Genomic DNA, 24,281 nt, shown 5'->3' on the forward strand with positions numbered 1-24,281 from the left:
AAATTTGATTTATTCTTGATACATAAGTTACCATATTTGGCTTATTTTATATCAATCTTTTCCCATTTAATTATGCACGAAAATTAGAAGATATTTGATCATAAATATTAATTGGAAACAATCACAATGCATCTGTTGCCAAAATATTTGATTTTCTATTTTAATTAAATCATTAAAAATGAAATAAAATTCTAAAAAATCAAGTAATATATTTAAATTCGTGGCATATGGCTTTGGGTAGCATAAATATCTTGTGGACCAAGTTTGCATCAAAAAACCATAGGCCCATTTGCAAAGTTTCACAATTTGAACCTTCTTTTTTCACATTTTGCCTCCAAAAATCACCCAACTATGATCAATCATATCTCAATCAATTTTTAAGCTATGAGGGAGTTCTAAGACTTTTTGGAAACCTCAAGAGGTCCTCTACAAGCCACTTTGGAACATATTTTTCATTTGGAGCTTTTATCTTGATCATATCCTCTTTGCAAAAAAACTACTTTTGAAGGATGCTTGAAAATGACCTGTAATCTTTTGCATTGTATCTCTCAAATGAATCATTTCTAGCCCTGGCTTGTGAGAGACAAAGTTGTAGGGAATCCAATTTCCTTCAAAATAGGCTTTGAGTGAGGAATTTTTTATGTTCCATGTGAAAGTTATGCCCAGTCAAAGTTGGGTTGAGTTTCTCCTAAGAAACCCTAATTTGAACCTTTTTGCATTTGTTCATCTCCGAGTTTCTATTAATGGACTCATGATCCATCTTTGATCAAATGATGGTTATGCACCTCTATACTTGATGTTTGACCAATGATCATAGTTTGAATCATGCTTTGATTGCAGTTGACCTTCAGGTTTGAATCAGTTGACTGTGGATCTTGGGGATTGTTTGAGCAAAGCTTTGGCATTGAATCTTGAACCTTGAATCATTGTGAATGGAACATGAAGGGCAAATTTTGGGGTATGACAACTACCATCCTTCTTCTTGACGAATAAAACCGGAGCACCCCAAGGAGAGACACTTGGTCTGATAAAATGTTTTGCTATCAACTCCTCCAACTGACTCTTCAATTCTCTCAACTCTGCAGGAGACATTCGATATGGAGCAATAGAAACTGGAGCTGTTCCAGGAACAAGATCAATAGAGAATTCCACTTCCCTTTCTGGAGGAAGAGAAGTGACATCCTCCGGAAACACATCTGGAAACTCACAAACGACAGGAATATTTGATATATCTTTCTTGGTTTCAGATTCTGCGGTGAGAGCTAAAAGAAAAGATCTCTCCTGAACATAGAGAAAACTAATCAGGTTAATTGTACCTTCGATTAGATTCCCAATCGCATCAATAGGAGCAGTCTCTTCTGCAGGAATAAAGATAGCCTTCTCCTTGCAACCAATGTATACTGAGTTGGCCGACAACCAATCCATGCCCAGTACTGCATCAATCTTCTTTAGAGGCAAGCAAATAAGATCAATAGAGAACCTTCGGTCGTTGAAAGTGACTGAACAATCTCTACAAATCTCCAAGGCTTTGACCACATCATCCGTGGCAAATGAAATCAACATAGGAACAGAAAGACTAGTAGCCTCAAATCCGAGTCGGCGCACACAAGAATTAGAAATAAAAGAATGTGTCGCTCCACAATCTACAAGAACAAAACAAGGTTGGTTATTTACAAAACACGTACCAGCAACAAGACTTGTGTTTCCTTGAGCCTTTCGAGCATCCAAGGTATACACTCGCCCTGTGGTCTTCTCAGGAATGTCTAGCCTAGAGCAGTTAGGCCGGAGATGACCTTCCTGTCCACACTTGTAACACTTCACTGGACCGCTTCTACAGTTTCCATGGTGTTTGCTCCTACATTTGTTACACCAAGGAGGCTGAGTTGAACGGTTGACATAAGCTGGTTTCATTGCTGGAGGAGAGTTACGAGGCTTCAAGAATTGGCTCCCTTTCCCTTGGTTTTGGCGAAAAGGTCGGTTTTGCTCCCTTTCTTCCTTAACCCTCTTCAGACTGTTTTCAGCAACATAACATTGTCGGAGACACTCAGCATAAGTAGTGAACTCCCTCTGAGACACACTGTGGGAAATATCAGCATTAAGGCCAAACAAATACTGATCAATCTTCCATAACTCATCTGGTGCATAAACAACTTATCTGGAATAAGCAGCCATGTCCTCAAATTTTTCAGCATATTCAGAAACAGTGAGATTTCCTTGCTTGAATAATTGGAACTCTATTTCTTTCAAGGCACGGATGCTGTTAGGGAAGTACTTCTCTAAGAAAGCGGTCTTGAAATGTTCCCAATCCTTAGGAATCCCTTGAGAAGTGAAGCGAGTGGAGGCAGTATCCCACCACCTACCCGCAGGACCCTTGAGTTTCTGAGCAGCAAAAATAACCGTTTCCTCCTCAGTGCACTGAATAGCCTGGAATATCCTCTCCATGCTATACAACCAATCATGGGCTACAATATGATCCAGGCTACCTGCAAACTCTGGAGGAGTCATCCGAAAGAAAGCACAAAAATCTGACCCATTAGGAACTGGAGGAACAGGAGCAGCTGGTTGTTGTTGTTGATTCCCTTGCATACCTTGCATCATTTGCATCATCATCTGGTTCTATTGTTGCATTTGTTGCATCATCTGCAACCAAGGTACATTGGCATCACCAGCTGGATTGGGAATTGGAATTTCAGGCAGATTAGGAATTGGATTCCTTCTGGGTCTCCCAGGTCCTCTGTGTTGTTCAGCCATCTTCCTGTTTGTCCTAGACACAGAATCAAGTTGATCAGGCTCAATACCATAAGTAGAACGCAAGGAATCATGCTAACTAACACGCAATTGAGACAGAATTATGCTGACTATGATGTTTAAAGGCGAAGCCGAGAATCGACCAGCTCTGACACCAACTGTAACACCCCACACATATCATTGCCTAGGATAATAAGTGCATGGCCTTAATGGTACTGAAATCATACATAAATACGCAGCGGATATTATAATGTTAGTACAATGAGTACAAAACAAGCCGAAACAGTCATGGCCGAATACATAAGTATCAAGTACTAATTCATGAGTTCCAAAAGAGAGTACATAAACTCAAACATAAGGTACTAAAGCTGAAGGAATAAAGAAAAGAAACAGGTCGTCGCCATCAAACATCACCGTAAGACTAAGTCGCCTTACCCTTGCCCTTGTCTTGTCTCGAAGATCCTGAAAAACAATAATTGAAATGGGGTGAGATTACTAAATCTCAGTGAGCCTCCCTATCTTAATGGTTTGCTCGGTTCTACAAGGTACATGCATCATAAACGGATTCACCTAGAATCCGGGGTTATGCCTCACGTTTAGGTGCAAATACAAACAAGGGTATCACCACAATTGGAAGTCCCTTAACTATCCAATGAGGCGTTCAATAAAAACAACAATTCAAAATATGCAAACTCACATCCTTATGTGAGGAATCAAGGAGTTATACCCATCTGATTAGGCTACCTCTGCCACGTATCCTCGGTGAGTATCCAAGTACATATATGTCGAAAGACTTGCACAAGCACACCGCACGATGAATTCGGGTCATTCCTATATGGAATTCCACCCGAGATGAGTTAAGTTGTACCATTACCTACGTGGAATTTACAACCTCATCACCAAGCACGCCAGTGAGTTACCAAGTGGGAAACGCCATTAAAGATCCCGGTCTTGCTTCCACTGCAATGGTATTCATCCTCTGTGCGCAGGTGAGTAAATAGGTGCAATATGCACTTTTCGACGTACAAGCCCACCGGGCGAAAGCCTAGTAACATTGTCTAATTGACGTTACTAGAGGCAAGTAATTCAGTGATTGCCTATGTGGCATCACCCACTTACCATACTAATCACGCAGGTGAGTTACCAAGTGGGAAACGCCATAAAAGACCCTCACTTGCTTCCACCGTAATAGTAGCTTAGGTAATGCAAAATATACGGATATAGACACGTATATACAACAGGCATGAAAGCCAAATCATCCATGGTATATAATACATATCACAAACGCCACACGGGCTACCAATGGGCATCCACATAGTGGGTAAACAGGATTTACTATCCTAGTAGTACGGTTATACTCCGATTCACGCATATTCAACCAAAGGCAAGTTCACTAAAATCAAGCATCCGAACATCCAACCGGAACGACGGGAAAACAATTTACATTGTATTATATGCACATAATATTAGACAAAATCCATCGTATAAATATCATGTCATTTGTACATACTCGTCACATGTGAGTTAAATATGTTTCGATCATGAAATATATTAAACATAATCAGACCATATAATTATTTAGAACGTACATGGACACACATTAGTCTCATAACAAAGAGGCTTCCGGTTCCCGACATGGAACGGAACTGCACTCTGGGGAATTAAACATACCATTCTTGATTCTATAAATGTTAATCCGACATCATGTAACTAAACATCCATTTGCCATAAATTTTAAATCAATTAAAAGCATTATATCTAATCATATTCATAAAGATCATTAAAAGACCTTTCCAACGCTTCCGACCGGGCTTCATTTCGAGTTACGAAACTCAAGTTATGATCAAAACAATAAAAGTCATTTTTCGTTCAGTGCGCAATCGATATACACTATATGCAAATCGATTGCAAGCTTCAGTTTTTGTCCAAAAACCAGTTTTTCAAGGGAGCAATCGATTGGGATCCTGTGCAAATCGATTTGCACCTGTAGCAGAGTCAAAAAAACGTATTTTCCTGCATAAAACCAGTTCCAAAACATCCTAAAACATTCCTAAGGTTCCCTAATGATCCAAATTCAAACTCCATCATGTATCATCATTCTACAACATGTAATTGCATCAAAGAACACATACTTCATCCATTAAACAAACATGCAATGATTTTTTTTATCACACAAATCCCCAATTTTTCCCAAATTCCAATTTCCCCACAAAACCCCAAGTCTCTAACTAGAGACTCACCTTAGATTGAATAAAGATTAAGCTACAGCACTGGGCTAGGGAGATGGAGACAGTGACGAAATTCCACTTGCATGCAAGAAATTGATGAACTTGAAAAATGACCTTCTTCCTCTTCTTCCCTCTCTCACGGTTCCCTTCCTCTCTTTTCTTTCTCTATTTCTTTTTCCCAAATCTGAATCTTGTTTTCAAAATAACAAGAGTGGAATGTCAATATTGCCCCCAAACCATTCTCTTATTCCTAAAGTGCCCTTTAGTCATAATCCAACTAACTTAGTTACTACATTCTTTTATTTATTTATTTTATTTTTCCATTTAATAAATAAACAAACAATAGTGGGTTGTTACAAGTTATATATTCTTCGTTGTTCTTCAGTGAGTACTCAGAGATGTATTATTGGTTTCCAACCACTTGAGACCCCAAGATCTTGTGAACAAGAGGTAGGTTGGAAGCTTTCTTGGGTTCATGGGCTTTCTTTGATCCTTTGTTAGTTATGGAAGAAGATGCCATTGATGAGAATTGGTGAAGATTGTCTGAAAGAGATGAAGAAGATAAAGATTGCAGGGAAAAGATTTGCAGAAATCTGGAGAGAAGAAAGGAAAACATTGAAATGAGAAAGAAAGAGTATTTATAGGCTGAAAAATTGGAATCGTTTCTTCAAATAGTTGGAAGGTGGAGTGTTGAGTGGGACACTTGTAAGACGTTTAATTCGTGGGGAAAATGGTGACAGTTTTAGGCTCCCCACGATCTCCTAAAACCTAGGAGTGTCATGATTGAAGAAAATATGCATGCCATATTTGAAGAGATGTTTTACAAAAGGGTGCCATAATGACTATGATGTCATTGCAACTGAAACGTTGGGTGTCGAAACGAATGGTCGAAAAATGCTCTTTTCTTCAATATGTCGAAAATGACATTTTTGGGGGGAAATTTGTTAGCTGGAATTTTCGTCACCATGATTATTTGTGAAAGGAAGTATCTGTTAAGGATGCAATGAGTCTTTGAAGAAATAACATGTTTGACAAAGTCCTGTCCAAGTCATTCTTTATAGGGGGAAAGTGTTGGATTTGGACTTAGAAAATTTTCTAAGTTTTATGGTTGGTTCGACAAAGAAAAGCGTTTGACAGGGGAGTTGAGTTGAAATGAAGATATAACTACCTTTTGTCCTTATTTGTTTTATCAGAGGACATGTGGAGCTCCAGGGTGAAAGGAAGACATACCGAGTGAAACGTGGCATGCCCTGGTCAAAAGACCGTTGAAATGGTTATTTCAAAGTAGTATATATAGGATTCTTAGCATTTAGGATTCAGGTGTTCATTTTGTGTACAAAATCTCACCAAACAACTCAAAGTATCTGCGTGTTGAGAAACGAGTCATTTGAGAATGTACGTATAAACATGATTTTACATTCTTTTTACAGTTTTATGCAACTTGTTATTTCCAAAATTTAAATTCTTGCAATTTATCTTCAATTATTTTTACTTTATTTTCGTTACAAGTTTATTACATTACTTTAAAGAGTCATGTAGATCAAACCAATTTTCAATAAGAACATGAATGTCGTCAAATTGTTCTTCATCGTCAAGAATAAGATTTGAAATTTAAAGCACAATCTAGTCGATCCTTTGAGCAACCATAGATTCTTGTTTTTTGGAAGACTAACGCTTGTTTACCAATTTTCACGATAAATAATGGGTTTTTTTGCAGGTTCTATTACATATGTAGTTTTTTCAAATATTGTTCAGCAAAATGACATGTAGAAAAAAAAAACTAAACAAACGAAATATTTATATTGTGACATATATTGGAGAGCACAACCATCTAAAATCCGACGTGAATTCGAGCAATGTCTTTAGGTCTTCTCATAACATGTCATCAAAGAAGAGACTATCCAATGTCTTTGGATCATTGTGAAAAATTAGAAATTATGGTTCTTCTACTAAGGTGATGTCGCAATTTGATTAGTCACAATCCAGCAATGCTCAGATTCACCATCAATCAAAAGTCGATTATCAAGAAATTGGACCTAAACCAAGTCGTTTACCTGCTACCAGAGAACTTGGATCGTCATAAAATGTTGAAAACTTAGATTCATCTAACTTGACGATGCTACAATTTGAAGAGCATGAGAGAGACCTCAAATTTCATATTCCTTTAAGGTCAGTTTGGAGGTTTGGAGGAGAAGGGAATGGAGGACCTTAAAAGAAGGAAACGATTAATTAAAAAGAATTGAAGGATTTTGATTGAAAGAGTTTTAAAAAATCTACTTTATTTATAAAGAGTTTGTCATAATTATGCAGATTTAATTTAAAATTGTCCACTAAATAATATAATATTCAATGATTTTTCTTAATGGATGGAATATTGTTAAACAATAAATATTATTAATTTCTCACTTTTCTCTTTATCAACTATATTACTGTTTATTATTCTTTCTCCTTTGTATTAAAAAGGTGAACAATTAATAGTATTTATTCAAAGCAAATTTGAACACAATTAAAAAAAGCATTTAAAAATCATATATAAGTTTATATTTTGTTTTTTTTTATATTAGTAGTCTTAAAAAATATTTATATTATATATTTCATAAATATGGGTTCTTATATTTAAGGTGATTTGTTTTTATTATATTATTTCAAATGAGCAATTAACTAAAAAGATAACTATCAATGAATTTATTATTTTTTAAAAATATGTATGAAACTAAGTATCCATGAAAAAAAATTAATTTTTTAAGAATATAATTTAATTTATTTCCTTAAATTGTTTAAAACTTATTTTGACAAGATATTTACATTCATTAAAACTATTTTTGAAAGACACAATCATAAATTTTAAAAAACAACATTGTATGTTATCTGATCTCAAAACCTAAAAGTGGGTCAGCGGCTTCGAACATAATGTTGGTGATGATGAGGAGAGGGTGTATCTTCAAGGCACTCTGACAATCAAGTAAGTGGGAGCACAAATACGTCAGAATGTATTCCGGGTTCGTAAAAAGTGTTACCTGACCCTCTCAAATGAAAGTGTCTATATAATGTCCCCCAGCGCATGGCCATTGGTCCTTATTAGGGCTGGATCGCGGATCCAGGCTCAAAAGACTTTGCCAAGAACCTATGCGTAAAAGTAGGAATCCTGGATGATTTCTTGTAACTAGTCGTTGGCTGGGCAGAGATGTACTTCTGGGCGACAGGGGCGCCCAGCAGGCAGGAGTTCGTTTTGTCCCCGACTGAGGGGCAGAGCAGATGTCTTGCCGCTAGCACGGAGGGAGATCTGACTGGGGATGGCGATAGTTCTTAGTCCTTGGGTTACACGAAGACGCATCCTCGACGGAGTAGCAAGAGGAAATGAGTTTGGGCCATTTTGGGTGCAAAGGTGGATTGGGCCATGTCTAGCCATTGGGCCATTACGGAACATGAGCCTCCTAAGTCGTTTCTCCGAGCATTGGAGTGATGACTTAAGAGTGGTCGTTGATCCGGGGATGAAGACTGTGCATGGATGATACCCGTCGCCAGAAGTGAAGGTATCTCTTGGGCATTCAGAGTAGGAATGCCTGCGAGAAGATTTATCGTCGTTGTGTGTGCTCGACCCGCGGGGAGCCGAATAGTTGATTAGATCATAAGGGGTAACATTGCAAGTGTGTTTCGAGCCATGTTGTCATACTCCAAAATTTTCCCATCATATTTCAATATATTCTGACTCATATGATCTTCAGTCACTCAAGTCTATACAAGAATTGGGCTCATTTGCTTGTCTCCTAAGCAATCAACCCAAAACTAGGGTTTTGCTCCTCTCAAAGTAAAATCAGGTTCTGATACCTCAAGTGGAATTCATGGCCCTTCATATGCCTCATAGTATCCTCATGCTAAGTTTTAAGCTCTGATTCACAAGATTTCCCAATCAATGGCTCAAATGAACAACAGTCGACCAATTTGACCTAAAAGTCAACTATGGTCAAATCACAGTCAAAACTCCTGATTTTTGGTCAACATACTTATTTTGAAGTAACATTCATCATTTGATCAAGGGTTGATCATGATTCATCAAGAAAAGCTCAGAAATCAACAAAACTCAAAGTTTCTAAATTAGGGGTTTTGACCTAAAAGTCAACTGAACTTTGACCAGCCATAACTATCACATGGAACATCATAAATTTCTTAACCAAAGCCTATTTTGAAGGAAATTGAATTCTCTACAACTTTGTCTCTCTAATACCAAGGCTAAAAATGCTTCATTTGTGAGATATGAGCCAAAACATTACAGGTCCTTCTAGAAGATCGCAAAAAGCAATTTTTTGTCAAAGCCCATATCATCAAGATAAAATCTTCAAATGAAAAAAAGGTTCCAAAGTGGCTTGTAGAGGACATCTTTAGCTTTCAAAAAATTCCTAGAAATCTTCCATATCTTAAACATTGTGGGAGATATGCCTTGTCAAAGTTGGACAAATATGAGTGAAAAATGTGAAGTAAATGTGGTCCAAAATGAGTTTTCTTGCAAATGGGCCCAATCTTTTTTGATTCAATCTTGATCCTCAAGTTATCCAAGACATCTAATCCAATTTCCACGAATTTTTGGAACTTATTTGATTTTATATGAATTTTTATTCATTTAAAAGTGATGTAAATCATGTAAATCAAAAGGAAAATCAAAGATTTTATTGGGAATACATTTGTAACCAAATCCAATCATAATATATGCCTCATAATCAACCAAATTTCGTGCAAAGAGATATTGGAAAGATTGGTATCAATTTGGAATATAATAGCAAGTTCGCATGTTATTTTCAATCAAATATTCCTCCAATCAATCAAGGACTTTCTTCCAAGTTTCAAACCCTAAAATCACCCCTTATAAATATATTACAAACTCAGACTACAAGAGGACGAATTTGGCAGCCAAGAGCTAGAGTTTACATGCTACAAAATCTCAAGAAAGCTAGGGCATACAAAGTTACGAATTGCAAAAGGTTTCAGTCCCTCCCAGTCGTCCTATTCAAGTCCTGAGGCTTCATAGAACACGATCCAACCATGGGTGAAGCTTGAGACGTCCCAGAACATCACCTACAAGATTCACCGGTTTGCTTGTATTTTTAAAATTTAGAACCTTCGCTTTAGAGGTTTGATGCAGGTATGTTAATATACCATGGTTAGGGCACAAGGATAGTGAAGCTTCGTTCTTACAGATACGGGCCATTTTAATCAAAACTAATGGCACCATTGAATTCCTAGTATGGTAATTAATGGATCTGGGCAAGACTTGTAGTTTTCTAACGCGTGTTGTTTGAGTTTTGATGTTTGCAGAAAATCGAAGAAATATCCGCAGGTAATTCCATGGGAGATTCCGCCGCAATTTCCGTAGGTGATGAGATTGAAGAAGATGAACAATAACTCTGAAACATGGACCATCACGTGTGACATTCTCTTTCGTTGCTAGTGGCCCGTCAACAAGCTCTCTCTCTCTCTCTCTCTCTCTCTCTCTCTCTCTCTTTACATGCGTGGCTTTCTGCTGTTGGGCAGTCAACGTTCTATCTCCCTTCCCATTGGACGAAGCGCTCATCAGTGAAGCCCATGTTAACGACGTTTAACTTGGTCCATTCAGGTTCATATTTCATATATTATTTTTTTGGTGCGTTATGTTAATGACTCATTGAATGCAACATGCTTGGCTAAGGAGAAAGGGATGTCACGTTAAGGATCCGGGTTCGAGTCCCTCAGAGGACTTTTATTTTTCATAATTTTGATTACCCACAGATTCAGTGTGGGAGGCATTCACGTGCCTACGTTGTGCCAACACAATCTCCACCGTTAGATTTTCTTGGTATCAGATCTGAAGGCCACAAGACGCCTGCCCATGGTGGACCCTCAAGGGAAAACGGCATGGGATCCCAGCGCCCAGGTTTCTTCTTTTCCTTCCTTTTTATTATTTTTCTTTCTTTCGTTTTCTATTTTATTTTATTTAATTAATTTGTTAAATTAGTTTTAACTAGTAGTTTAATTAGTTAGTTAATTTGATTAATTTAGAATATTTAGATTAATGACTTAGGGAATTAGGATAATTATTTTAATTAATTATTTTCTTACAAATATTTATTTTCACTTAATTTTTATTAATTAATTAGTTTAATTTAGGCTAAATTAATTTAATTCCTAAAAATCAATTAGTTAATTAGGTTTACCAATTCAGCCGACTTGTGACTTTAGACGATTAGGGTTTAGTTAATTTAATTTATTCACTCACTTATTTTCTTAATTAATCTCCTAGTTTCTCGCGATTCTTTTCTCATCTCCAAACTCCTTTGATTGATGCATGATTGTTTATTTCGTCCTTTATTTATTTTACATTTTAAGGTTATTTAATTTCCGCCTTTTATTTAATTATTTAATTTCGCATTTTAAATTCTAGAAATTATGTATAGGTCGTTTATTTTATTTTTGATGTAATAGTAATTAGGGCCTTTACTTTCTCGCTTTTTACTTTCCGCATCCCCTAATTTTTGGTTATGTACCCTTTAATCCCGAAGCCCTGTAATAGCGTAGGATTTAATTTCCGCACTTTAAATTTCTGTATGATATCAATTGCGTGATTAGTAAATAGGGAATGGCAAGATTAAAATTGAACATAGATCACCTCTAAAACATATAATTTCTAAATCCAATTCACGTGATTGTTGCACCCACACACCTTTAGGGTAACCACTCTTATGCTGCCTTTTCGATTAAATAGTCAAGTCCCTCGAATACGAGGATACCTTAGCCAGTTGCCTACAAATGAAATCATCATATGAGATCTAGTCCCTCAATGTTGCCTCGAATAAAATGATGATCGTCCCTTCAAATGCTAAGGTATCCTCATTGGTTGCCTTAATGACTATTATATCCTTCCCTAAAGACTACTTGCCCTCTTTATGGTAGGGATAGTCTTATGGCGAACGATAATTCTCGATGACCCTTTTCAAATCCAATGAAAGGATTACCTACCCTCTTTATGGTATGGATAACCCTTTCAAACAAAAATCTTGAAGAACAAGAAAGACAATCTTAGGGTAGGTAACTTTTAACTGCTTGCTCAATTCAAAACAATTCAAATTACTTTTCACACCTCCTTTTCAAATCAATTCAAAAAGACTACGCTTACTTACAAGATAAAGTTCTTATTCAAATCTTTTTCCTATTCACACACTACACTTCAAACAAACAAACAAAGTGAGCTAAGAAATTAAGAGCCCATGGATAACCATGGATAATAAGAGTGCTTACACCTTCCCTTTATATAACCTACCCCCCGAACTCAAGTCTTTTTAAAAGGTCTTTGGTGTTCTTTTTGCCTTTCCAATTGGATAAAATAAAAGTCGGTGGCGACTATTGCTATCCGGAACATTTTTAAAGTCAGTTATGCCTCCGTATTACACATGCGTTGAAATAAATGCGTAATCATGGCTAGGCTAGGCTAGGCTAGGCGCATGCCCGCACACGCTCTGTGTAACATCCCGATTTTAATTTATTAGCTATTTTAATATTTTATTAATTATTTGTTATTTCTTTATTTTATTTAATTATTACTTGGAATGATAATTATTTAATTGTGTATTATTATGCTAATTGGGTTATTAAAATTATTAATAGAATAATGACATAATAGCTAATGCGCCATTAATTGACATAGAAGTAATAAAGGGGTAAGAGTTACTATGCCCATTTGATTTGAGAAAGATAGTGAAATTCTGGTGCAACAAACCCAGATGTCCTATCGAATGTCGAGACATCCGGTCTGCCATAAAATACACAGGCAAGGTAAATATAGTTTCACGCTGTACTAAAAAGTAAATAACATAAATGATTGTTAATCCAGTTCGGTGACAAACACACCTACTCTGGGGGCTACCAAGCCAGGAAGAAGATTTCACTATCAGTAGTACTATTTTATGTAAACAACCTCTAGATTACAGATAAACAACCTCAGGTTTACCTAGTCACTACCGAATGCAACATTTATCTTAGAACTCCATCTAAGACAAGAGAACCTCCGCTCACTCCCTAGTGAAACCTAATTGTTACAACCCTGCAACAGCTATTTAAAAAACAACTGTAAGACACACTTCCATGACAATACCTAGCTAATATTCTTGACTATGAACAATAACTTAGAGTTACTTCAAAGCTTCCTCCAAGAACAACATACCTCTTGCCTACAGGCTTCGAGGTAAATATAACATCTCATGCTTCACAGCTTCGAGACATACATGGTGTCCTCCCCACAATCCGAGAGGCTCACCTTCACAAACCCTAAATTTCTACATCTTGATTTGTTATTAAACTAGGTTACAAATAATTATATTTATATTCTATAACCAATTGGATTTGGGCTTCTAAGCATGGCAAATTTGCTGTTACAAATCAGCAGTTACTTCTGCTACAATCAAGGTCTTCAATCATTTGTTTCCTAAATAATCTCTTTATTTAAAAACTGTATATTCTTCAATCTTTCTGACTTGATTCTTCTGACCTTTAAACCTTCAAATTTGCGCCACTAAGATTGCATAATATTCCTTTTAATATCTTGCATCATGTCCTTGAATATACTGCAACTGTTAAATCCTAACAGATTTAATTTATCCACTTTAGCGCAGGTGTGATGTCGTGACATCTCATACGACATGTTATTCTAGATGTTGAAATAGTTCAACATAACATGTTTGAACACTCTGATAGGACTTCTTGTTTTCATGTTCTTCTTAGCAAGTTTCTACATCATATTCTACATTACATTATTGCTGCAATTATTTTTTTTACAAAAATGAAGCCAATCCTAAATAATAGAGAACTTACAATCTCCCTCTTTGGAAATTTTTTGGTCATTTTCTAGATATGCTTAGATTATTGTTACGGAAGCATATTAGAGATGACACTACATAACTAATGAGATACATATTCAATTTAACTTCTTAACTCCATCGGAACTTCAGACTTAGTCAATGACAGTTCTAAAGACAATCAGTGTGAATATTCTGAGTTAAATGAAAAATGCAGAAGATAATCACAACACAGTTACTTTTATCCTGGTTCACCTTCTCAATAAGGTTACCTCCAGTCCACCCTCCTCGGGTGATTTTGCCTCTCTCAATCAAGGACTTAGTCCACTATAACCAAACTGATTATAACTGCATGATCAACTGTCGTGACTAACTTCCTGCAGAAGCTACCCACGAGTGACTAACCCTAGATGATGAACCGTTCAGTGATCTCAGCAAGATATAAAGTTCATCAACATAGTAACTCCAGCACAAGCCAACTTCTTGTGACTAACCCTGCACAAGTCAACTGCTCGTGACTAACCCTACACAAGCCAACTGCTCTTGAATAACCCTGCACAAGCCAATCTGCTCGTGACTAACCCTAGAAAATAAATTGTTCAGTGATCTCCACGAGATATAACGTTTATTGACCTAGAACCCTCCAAGAGTCTAACTAGATCTCAAGGACTTCTCAAGTATCCATATCAGAGGATACCCAAGGAACACCAATTCTAACATAATTGTTCTTCTGAAGATTACAAGTGTGCTTCTTAGTCAAGCAGATTTTCTCCTAATCGAAGTACATATGTTCACGACACACTGACTAGAAGTCACTTCTGGTGCCTAAATAATCTATCAGAAGTTTCCAAAGATATAACACAATACGAGTAGCAACTCTATGTGTTTTGCATATAATTACAAGAAATAAAAATATTCTTGCAGTCTTCTTTTCTTCAACTTCTGGATGAGATCTTCTTCTTCTTCTTCTGAAAGTATATTAAGTGCAACAGCTCTTGTATGAACTGCTTCTTGTTCATTGATCTTCATCTTCTTCTTCTTGAATATTGATCATTTAGCTCGTAACAGCTGATAACACATTACTGATCACAAGTAAACATGAAACACTATCGAGCAACAACTCATTGTATTCAGTTCCTTTGGTCATTTAACATGAGGAATGCTTGGATCATTCAAGTATTTCTGGATTTCTTATAACTCCATTGGAGCTTACTGCAAAACATGCAAGAATTTCTTTTTCACTCTTTTTGATTTTGTTTTCATAGGCTTATGATGTATATTTCAACATAATTATTTCATCACACACTTTGTGTGTTGCCTCTGTTGAGCAGCTTAATTAATCTTATGTTTATTTGCTTGCTCTCGCTGTCTCACTCTCACGCCATATCTCTTCTATCATAGATTTGTTCTTTTTATAAAAGTCTGTTATTATCGATGGAATATTTCCGTTGAACCATATTTGAACATAGCATTTAATGCTTGCCGTAGATTGAATGACGACACACCTATTTCCAAGGCGAATCTTATCGTTTGGTAGCGTGTCTTCCTTGTTCTTCTTCTTTCAAGACAATTTCTCTTGGTAGAATGTTTTCCTAAAATGTAGAGAACAATAGATGTCATAATTTTATCTTTGCATTGAGTAACATCATAAATTGCATGTGATTTGATTGGAGCAATTTATGTTGTTCTTCGAAGCTTCTGAATACAGAGACAAAACTTCTGTTGCTGTGAATATTGATGTCGCTTGTACTTCTGAGGAAGTTTAGTATTATTTGTATTGTTAAGATTTTGTTTCTACGATGACTTATGATCTTCTATCACTAATAGTTGAATTCTTGCTCTATGTGCAGAACTTCTGATCATTTACACATGTGATCTTTTTGTTGGAGTGAGTTATTCATGTATCTGATATTTCTGTTTAATTCCTTAAAGCTTGTCTAAATTTCTTTCTGATGTTGTTGTATATGGCTTATAGCATAATATTTGCACACTCAATGAATGCATTAGTAGTTAAATTGTTACTCACAAAATATATGCTTGTTATCATCAAAACTAGATTCTGAACATAGATTCTCAATCTTGTTCCAACACAAAACAAATACAGATCTAGAATAGATCTAGAATACCATCTTCAGAAAGATCTTTTTCATCAGTATTCTGAATGAGTTCCATTACAGTAAGGTCTTCTGCACATATTACAACACTAATTGTTGTAAGAGGTTTCTGTGTTCATTTGATGTACATGAGGAAGAAGATGACCAATACTCCCCTTTAACGCAAGAACCTATTCTTTGTTACAAAAGGGATGATCTTCCTTTGAGGTGGTCGAGAAAGAGGACCATGGAGAATGACAAATCTTCTAAGAAGAATACCAAACACCACCCTTTGTAACTCAGAATACAGGTCACAACTGTGTTCATAACTCAGATCACAAGTCACAAAAACATTTCCTACCAGACCAGACATAGGACACGACTGCTTCCTCTTTGACATGTATATTCAGCACTTGAGAAGCTCATTTCCAGACTCATTTGAGTTAATCCCTTCTCCCCTTTTTTTGCCAAAAATTGACAAAGGAAGCCCTCACAGAATAAGAACCAGACACATCTCACCCACACACAAACAAAGCCCATGTTTAAATAGACAACAAGCACTCACAAAATGATAGAGATAAGAAGGGACCTCTATAAATAGCTGAACCAGTTCTTCGAAGATAACGCTCCTTGAATGTTTCAATGTTTCTGGTCAACAGGAAACACTCTTCTAAAGAAAACTCATAACTATTCAATTTACACTCATTCAAATGCATCTTTTAATACCTTTTATGGATCTTGACTGTTTTCGCTGAAAAGGAAATAGTCCCAATGCATGCACATGGACAGTTACCACACCTCTCTGCACACTTTTGACACGTGTGTGAACACTCTAACCAATATATCCTTCTGATAGTCTTCTAGGTAACATGTCTTACATAATTTCTTGACATTATGTCAGACATTGTCTTCTTTTTCTAACCAACATTAATGAGTTATCCTAGAGAGCCAAGGTTGTTCATCATGCTCTTCCTTGAAACCATGTGGTACTGAAATTCCAACAAGAAACCATTAGCTTTGGAGTTACATGTTACATGCTCTTGAACTTGGTTCTTCTGACTGTGCATACTTCAAAGTGTCTTTGACAGGACATGCTGACCCCCTAACTGTTACTGAGACTTGAATGATATTTCATAAATACCCTTCATGACTATTTAGCATTACCTTGACAGAATTGGAATGATGAGTACCAGTGTCATGACATTCAGTTCGACATTGTACTAACCAAGTAACATAAATAGTCCCACTTCAAGGTTCCTTAGGTAAACCGGCTTGACTGATCAGATAGCTCCATAAACATTTGTAAAAATTCAACTCTGACTGACTTCTGAGATATCAAGGCTTAAAACCAAGTAGAAGTCTTTTTGAACAAGATAACCAACCTTCTTTTTCTTAATGACAGCGACACCTCAAGAAAAATTCTAGAGATATTCATTTAGTGTAGTTGGAGCACCAAACACCCTTTTTGTAGAGGATGACAAACTAATTAAAGCTATCACCAACTATTTCAAGGGCATGCATTTGTTCACGTAGTTGCAATAGACAAGGGTTGCAACTATTTGAAAGACAACTTGCTTTACTTTTCTTCAGATCAAGATAACATGGAAACTTCTTCCTTTGATGACATAGTTTAGCACAATTCAAACAGATCCCTCATCATAGGGTACTACCCTTTTTGATATCTTCAACTGACTTTGCACACAAATGCACATTCACAAGAAAACTTTAACATTTACAAGAATGCTGCTTATTTTCTCTTTTGTTTGGTCTTTAAATTTGTATCAGTTCATGTTGAGACAAACTTCTTGGGAATCTGTACATGATCTTTGTCATACCCTAATTTTTGACCCCCCTGAGATGACATATCTTCAGGATTTTCATCAAGTCAAAGCAAGTACCCAGAGCAGCCTGACATTCAATCGAGGGTGTTCAAAGACAAGAAAACTCAGGCAAAGGATCAATCAATAGGAGGATTAGTCTCTAATACAAGCATAAGACTCAAAACCCTCATTATTACACCTATGATTGATTAAGACACCCAGTTATCTAAGTACAGGATTACTCAGATCAACAGACTAGGGTTTGGAGTCTATCAAGGACTAAAATCAGGGATCACCTTTGGGAAACTCTAAAAAGCCCCAGGGGATCATTCAAAGACATCAATCATCTTCAAATAACCCATATGACAAGATCCACTGGACATCACACCTCAATTCAAAGTCTACAGTCATCATTCTCATCTGGTCGACAATTAGGGTTTTTGACCTAATTCACCAGGATGGTTGACTTTTAATCAGGGCATGGATCCAAAACTCAATACATGATTCAAGAATCTCTACTACCTCAATATAATCCATTTACATCATTCATTTGAGGAGAAGATCTTGTTTCTTCACAAAAGCCCAAAAATTCACCATTGACTTTTGAGATTTTTGGTCAAACCATGACTTTTAAGGATCAATATCATCAATATATGGATAATGAAGTCATTTGACCAAAGAAATTCAAAGAAATTCATCAAGGAGCAAAAAGTCGGGAATTAGGGTTTTTTAAGGCATGGTGAGAACTCAAAATTTCACCTACACAACTCAAAAAACTTCCAACATGAAAGTTGTAGATCTTGCAAAATAAAACAACATCTTACAAAGGAACTTTTTTCAAAAGATCAATCATTTAAGAGTTTTGGAAATTTTGGAGTTTTAGGTCATAAACACTTAGAAATTTTTCTAAGTGTTTAAACCTAGTTTTCTTCCAACTTTGGCCTCATTTTTCACAAATTTGCCAAAGGATTCTGAAGAAACTCCAAACTAATGATTTGAAGTAGATGTTTAGGGCTTTCCAAATTGTGTTCAACCTTCTCCAAATTCAATTTGAGCTAGGAGTTATGCTTGTTCAAAGTTGGCCTCATGAAGTAAAATTATTGGTCATGTACAATTTGAAACTTTGCAATTTTGTGCATTTTGCTTCACTAAGTGATGCTACACGACCTCTAATGCATCTGAAACCATACCATACATCAATTTCCATCATTGCATAAGGATTAGAGAAGATTCCCAAAAACAAAGGCATGTGATTATGCAATGATTGCATTTTTGAATTTATGACAAATTGGTGATTCATCAAAGGAATCTTCTCCCAACCAATTGGAGCTCATTTCTGCAGCCATTTGGTCCCCTAAGATCAAGCAAAACCGATGGCTAGGGAGTGGTATCAAAGAGCTCATCATTGCACTTGGAATATTCTTTGAATTTCTTCATGGCTAAGAAATCAAACTTGCTTCACTAAGCAAGCTCACTCTCCCAATCAGTACTGAGACATTTGCCTATAAATAGAGGCCTCATTCTCATTCAGAAACCACACCAAAGCAACCATATTCCTTGCTTTCTCTTTCTCTTCTCATGTTCATTGTTTTTCAAAGTTCTTTGGCAAGAAGAATCGATTTCTTCAAACCAGAGCTTATCTTTGGAAAGTGAGCATTCTAACATCTCAAGGGAGGTCATTTGAGGTGATCCAAGCACCTGGATCACTTTTGTAAGTAGAGGAACACCATTGTTGCTCTCACTTTGGAGCATTTGCAGTTGGAGGTCCATAGAGTGATTCAGGAGGTTTTAAGTCAAGCCAATCATCCAGGCACACTCCTCAGGTCATAGTGAAGCTAACCAGATGGCTGCAGCTCATCTGTAACTCCAAATTCAACAACCTCCATGTTCACTTGAAGCTGAAATCGAGGGAGGTCCATAGAGCAATTCAGGAGGATTCAAGCTCCAATAAGCATTCAGTTAGCATCATTGAGTCTCAAGGAAGCTATTGAGATCATTCATTCGAACCCAGGTGCTCTCAATCATCCTCACGACCTCCATTTTCAGAGGTAAGTTTCTGAACTTCACCTCTTTAACTTAAGCACTCACTGAGTTAAAGCTCGATTCTATCTTGTTTAGCATCATCAGAGGATTGAAAACCCTCTATCATCTTGCATTTATTCATCTTGTTTGTCATTTAATTTCAAATTTAGGGTTTATATGTTCTTAGAGTTTTCTGAGAAATTAGGTAGCTATAGTTCATATAAATAAATGTTAGCTACATATCTGGATTCGTGAGGAAATTTAGAACAAGATTGATGTTTACATCATGTCATTTAGTTGAGAAACCAGAGAGTTAGGATTTTGAAAATCTTTGAGCTCGAGGAAGAAGATGACTATGGCCATGGCGCGCAAAATTTGAATCTGGGGCCAAAGTTTATTTTATTTTGAATGGTATGCGTTCCTTAAACGACTGAACAAACTTGCCCTAGTGGCCTCCCATACGCCCTTAGTCTCATCATGCCTCAAGTCTGGGGTTCGAATCCCCCTCGCCCCAGACTTTTTGATTCTTTTATTTTTCAATGATTTACTAGTTTTTTTGAAACATAACCAAATGAATGCAAGTTACTATCACCACACGCGCGTTGGCTCAGTGGTGTTTGTTTTGAGTGTGTGACCTAGAGGGCGTGGGTTCAAACCCTCCAAGGGCCAAAACTATTTTTTTAACGCACAATTTCTTTCATTTTCTCACAAACTTCACATATTTATTTAACCTATCAAATTAATTTATTTTCACTTCATTTTTCACACACTTATCATTTAATATACCTATTTTGTGAATAAATAAAAAAATCATAAAAATATTATTTTTTTCATATATTTTTTTATTAGGTTTAAAATAGTATGTTTTAAGTGTTTTCTTAAATACTTTAAATACATATATTCACTTTGTTTTAACCTAATCATTTTGTAAATAAAGTTTATGATAAAACCCTAATTGTTTAGGTCTTAATTAAGTAAAAATCTTCATTTTTACTTTGATTAAGTTGACTTTTGTCAATATTCAAAACTGTTTTCAATCTCTAATTAAACAGATGATTAAGGTCTTCAAACAACAAAACCTTGTATCATTCCAAATCATTTTCAAATCATTTTACACCAGTACTGTAAAGTACTGGGCCTCTAATAGAGTGTAAGTCCCAAAAACCTTCTCTTCTTAGCTTGTTTTCAAAACTGTATTTTCAAAATCTTCTTTCTGTTTTCAAAACATTCTTCTGGTATTTGAAGGGCATTATTCCCGGTGAAACTCTTCAGATACCTATGTGACCTTTTGTTCATCTTCACTTCTTCTGTTTTCAAAAAAACCATTAACTGTTTATCATATATATATATTCAACTGTTATCCACCAATTACTGTTGAGGCTCTGTACATACTTCTCCAAAGGCCTCCACTCCATCCAGGTTAGGCTTTACAAGCTTTCAATTTACAGTCTTTATTTAAATTACTGTCAAATATAAACTGTGCATATATATTAGTTTAGAACTACGTTTGAGTATAAACCTTAGGACAGTTAAACTATATATATATTATAGGAATATGGCCTAGGATTGAGAATGTCTTCCCGGTGAAGGCTCTTTCCTAATTAGAGATCTGTAGTTCAAACCCCCAAGATGAATTATTCCCGGTGAAACATCTTGGCAAAAACCTTAGAATCCAAATAATAGGACACATCCACCCAAAGAGGAATTATTCCCGGTGAAACCTCTTACCCATTTGCTTAGAGCCAAAATAAGTTCAAAACTACATAGCTTTCTCTTGTGCTATAACAAGGACCCTCGATTAGCCTCCTCTTGGGCTTTGTACAAGGACCCACAGGCTTCTTAAAAGCATTTCCAGCTTCCTCTTGAGCTTGTATACAAGGACCCATCAGGTTTCTTATAAACATAGGAACAGGTCTTTAGTCACCTTTTAGCCTACCCTGGTGAGTTTCTTCCAATTTAAACCAGACTTTAAACAAGCTAAGTTTGTCTCAATTTCACATTGAGTACACCTTTTGGAATGAGAGACATGGACAGTCTCTGTTACCCTTATCTTCATCAATCTTCCTTAGCAGAGTCTAGGATCCATGTTTGATCATCCTCAGCATGTGTCAGCCTTCATCTTGGGCTTTAAACAAGAAGTCTCCATTAGATAATCTTTCTGCCATCCATTTTTCAATAACAAAACCCCTGGAAAGGGTTAGCCTCCAAAGTCAATTAAAATCAATCCATCATTTCAATAACAAAACCCCTGGAAAGGGTTAGCCTCCAAAGTCAATTAAAATCAATCCATCATTTCAATAATAAACCCCTGGAAAGGGTTAGCCTCCAAAATCAATTAAAAATCAATCCATCATTTCAATAAAATCCCTGGAAAGGGTTAGCTTCCACACATTCTTTCATTTTTAATATAAACCCCTGGAAAGGGTTAGCCTCCAAAGTCAATTAATAAAAAATGTCAAAAAAATAAAGATTCATTTCTCTTAGGAGATAATTTCCCCAAAAGAGTCAAAACCTCTGGAAAGGGTCAGCCTCCAAAAAAACATGATAAAGTCAGCCTTTTAACAGACAAATTCTCCAGCTGAGTCAAAATCCCTGGAAAGGGTTAGCTTCCAAAGAAAAACAGTCTTTTAATAAATAAAACCTCCTCAGTAGAGTCAAAACCAACAAAAACAGTTAGCCTCAACCTTGGGCTTCATACAAGGCACCCAAACAATAAAACTCCCCTGTCAAGAGTCAGCCTCAACCTTGGGCATTGTACAAGGCAGATAATAGAGTCTCCCCAGTGAGTTCTTCATCAATCAGTAGCCACAACCTTGGGCTTTGTACAAGGCAGATAAACCATACTTTCATGTGTCAAAGATTCCTAACACCTAGGATCTTTTCCCCATAGAGTCATCCATACTCAATTCATTTATTTAAGAGTCTGCCACAACCTTGGGCTTTGTACAAGGCAGAAAATAATGTTTTCCCTAGCTAGAGTTAGCCACAACCTTGGGCTTTGTACAAGGCACATAAAATAGAGTCATTCATTCAGTTATCCTCAACAGTTAGCCACAACCTTGGGCTTTGTACAAGGCACACAAATAGAGTCTCCCTAAGTAGAGTCAGCCTCAATTCCGGGCTTTGTACAGAACACAAAAATACCCTGTAATTAATCCCCAGTGGAGTCATCTCCCAAAGTCAATAATAATTAATAAGTCAATCAAAAAGCCTCAAGCTTGGGCCTCATACAAGCCAGCTAAAGTCAAATCTTTTATACAGTAGATAGACATAGCTTATCTCTATAGAGAGATATTTTTACTACTCTACCACATTCAAACAAACAAACATTTCAATTTCAATTTCAATCAAAGTCTCCCATTTAGGACTCTGAAAGACATGCTCTGGCACATCCCCAGACTTGTACACTTTCCCTAATTTGGATGAGCATCTTTCTTTCATTTTAGAGGCACGATGGCTGTCATACTTGATCAACCAAGTAGACTCCCCTCTTGAATGAAATGAATCCAGTTATTCTGTCACTCCTTTAAATGTTTGTGGTAGAATAGTACAAATACCTCTCTGTAAAGATGATTTCATGTCTCTTTACTGTAAACAGAGATTTAATTCCAAGCTTCAACCTTGAGCTTCAAGCAAGGCACCAAAAACAGTTAATTTCCCTAGTTAGTTCCCCGAACTACATTAAGCTCTGACTTCCACTAGGGATATGTAGGCATGAGGTTCACAAGGAACCTCAGCGAGCTAATAAAATACCAAAAATAGTCAGTCTGTCTATCTGTCTGTCTTTCTTTAATCAATTCAATTCTCTCTCCTAACACAAAGGAGAAACTTTCCCAATCATTAGCAATAAACACAATCACAAATGACACAGAGAAGGTTCCTGTAGAGTACTACAGATATGTAGGGTGTTTAAACACTTCCCTATGTATAACCGACCCCCCGGACTCCAGAATTTCTAGTCTAGGTGAAATCCCCACACTTAGCAAACTCCTAGGGTTTAGTTGAGATCTTTTTTCCCCTTTCCTACTCGTAGGACAAATAAGAAAGTTCGTGTGATATCGTAGGAAGAACTGAAACAAAATTCATCCCACCACGGGCGCATTCTCCTTCCAAATTTCGCGTGAAGGGTTTAGCGTGCCGTCCTCCCAAGTGAAACGGGGAGGTAAAGAAAACGACCACCACAGAAAAATGGCGACTCTGCTGGGGATATAAGTGTTAAAAACCTTGGTTTTTCATCCAAACCAATGGTTGACCTGTTGCTGGTCCAGCCCCAATGAGGAATTAGGGATGCCAAATTCCCCCTCAAACAAGAGAGGTCCTGCCTAACCTCTGTGTCATTTCATGTGTTTGTTGCATATATATTTGTTTATTTTGTTTATTCTGTATCGGGAAAGGGCTTGATTCCCCCTTGTGGTGAGAAATCCTATACCCGGATTTGAGTGCAACATAAGATAGGATGGAGGATGTCTTCCCGGTGAAGGCCCTCTAATCTTGGTTTCCAAGTCTACTCTTGGGATTTGCCTGGCTGGTTGTGATTAACTGCGCCACTGC

At 36.7% G+C, this 24,281-nt stretch overlaps 1 protein-coding gene across 1 annotated transcript in view; it reads left to right on the forward strand.

Moving 5' to 3' along the window:
• Window positions 1-3,713: 3,713 nt before the first annotated feature.
• LOC131620247 (uncharacterized) overlaps window positions 3,714-24,281 on the forward strand; it is a 27,234-nt gene continuing 6,666 nt past the window's right edge. Inside the window, exon 1 of the mRNA XM_058891247.1 lies at window positions 3,714-3,737. Within this exon, the coding sequence (XP_058747230.1) occupies window positions 3,714-3,737 (24 nt within the window). The remainder of the gene's footprint in view (window positions 3,738-24,281) is intronic.

This window comes from Vicia villosa, linkage group LG7, assembly GCF_029867415.1.
Source record: "Vicia villosa cultivar HV-30 ecotype Madison, WI linkage group LG7, Vvil1.0, whole genome shotgun sequence".
Taxonomy (NCBI): domain Eukaryota; kingdom Viridiplantae; phylum Streptophyta; class Magnoliopsida; order Fabales; family Fabaceae; genus Vicia; species Vicia villosa.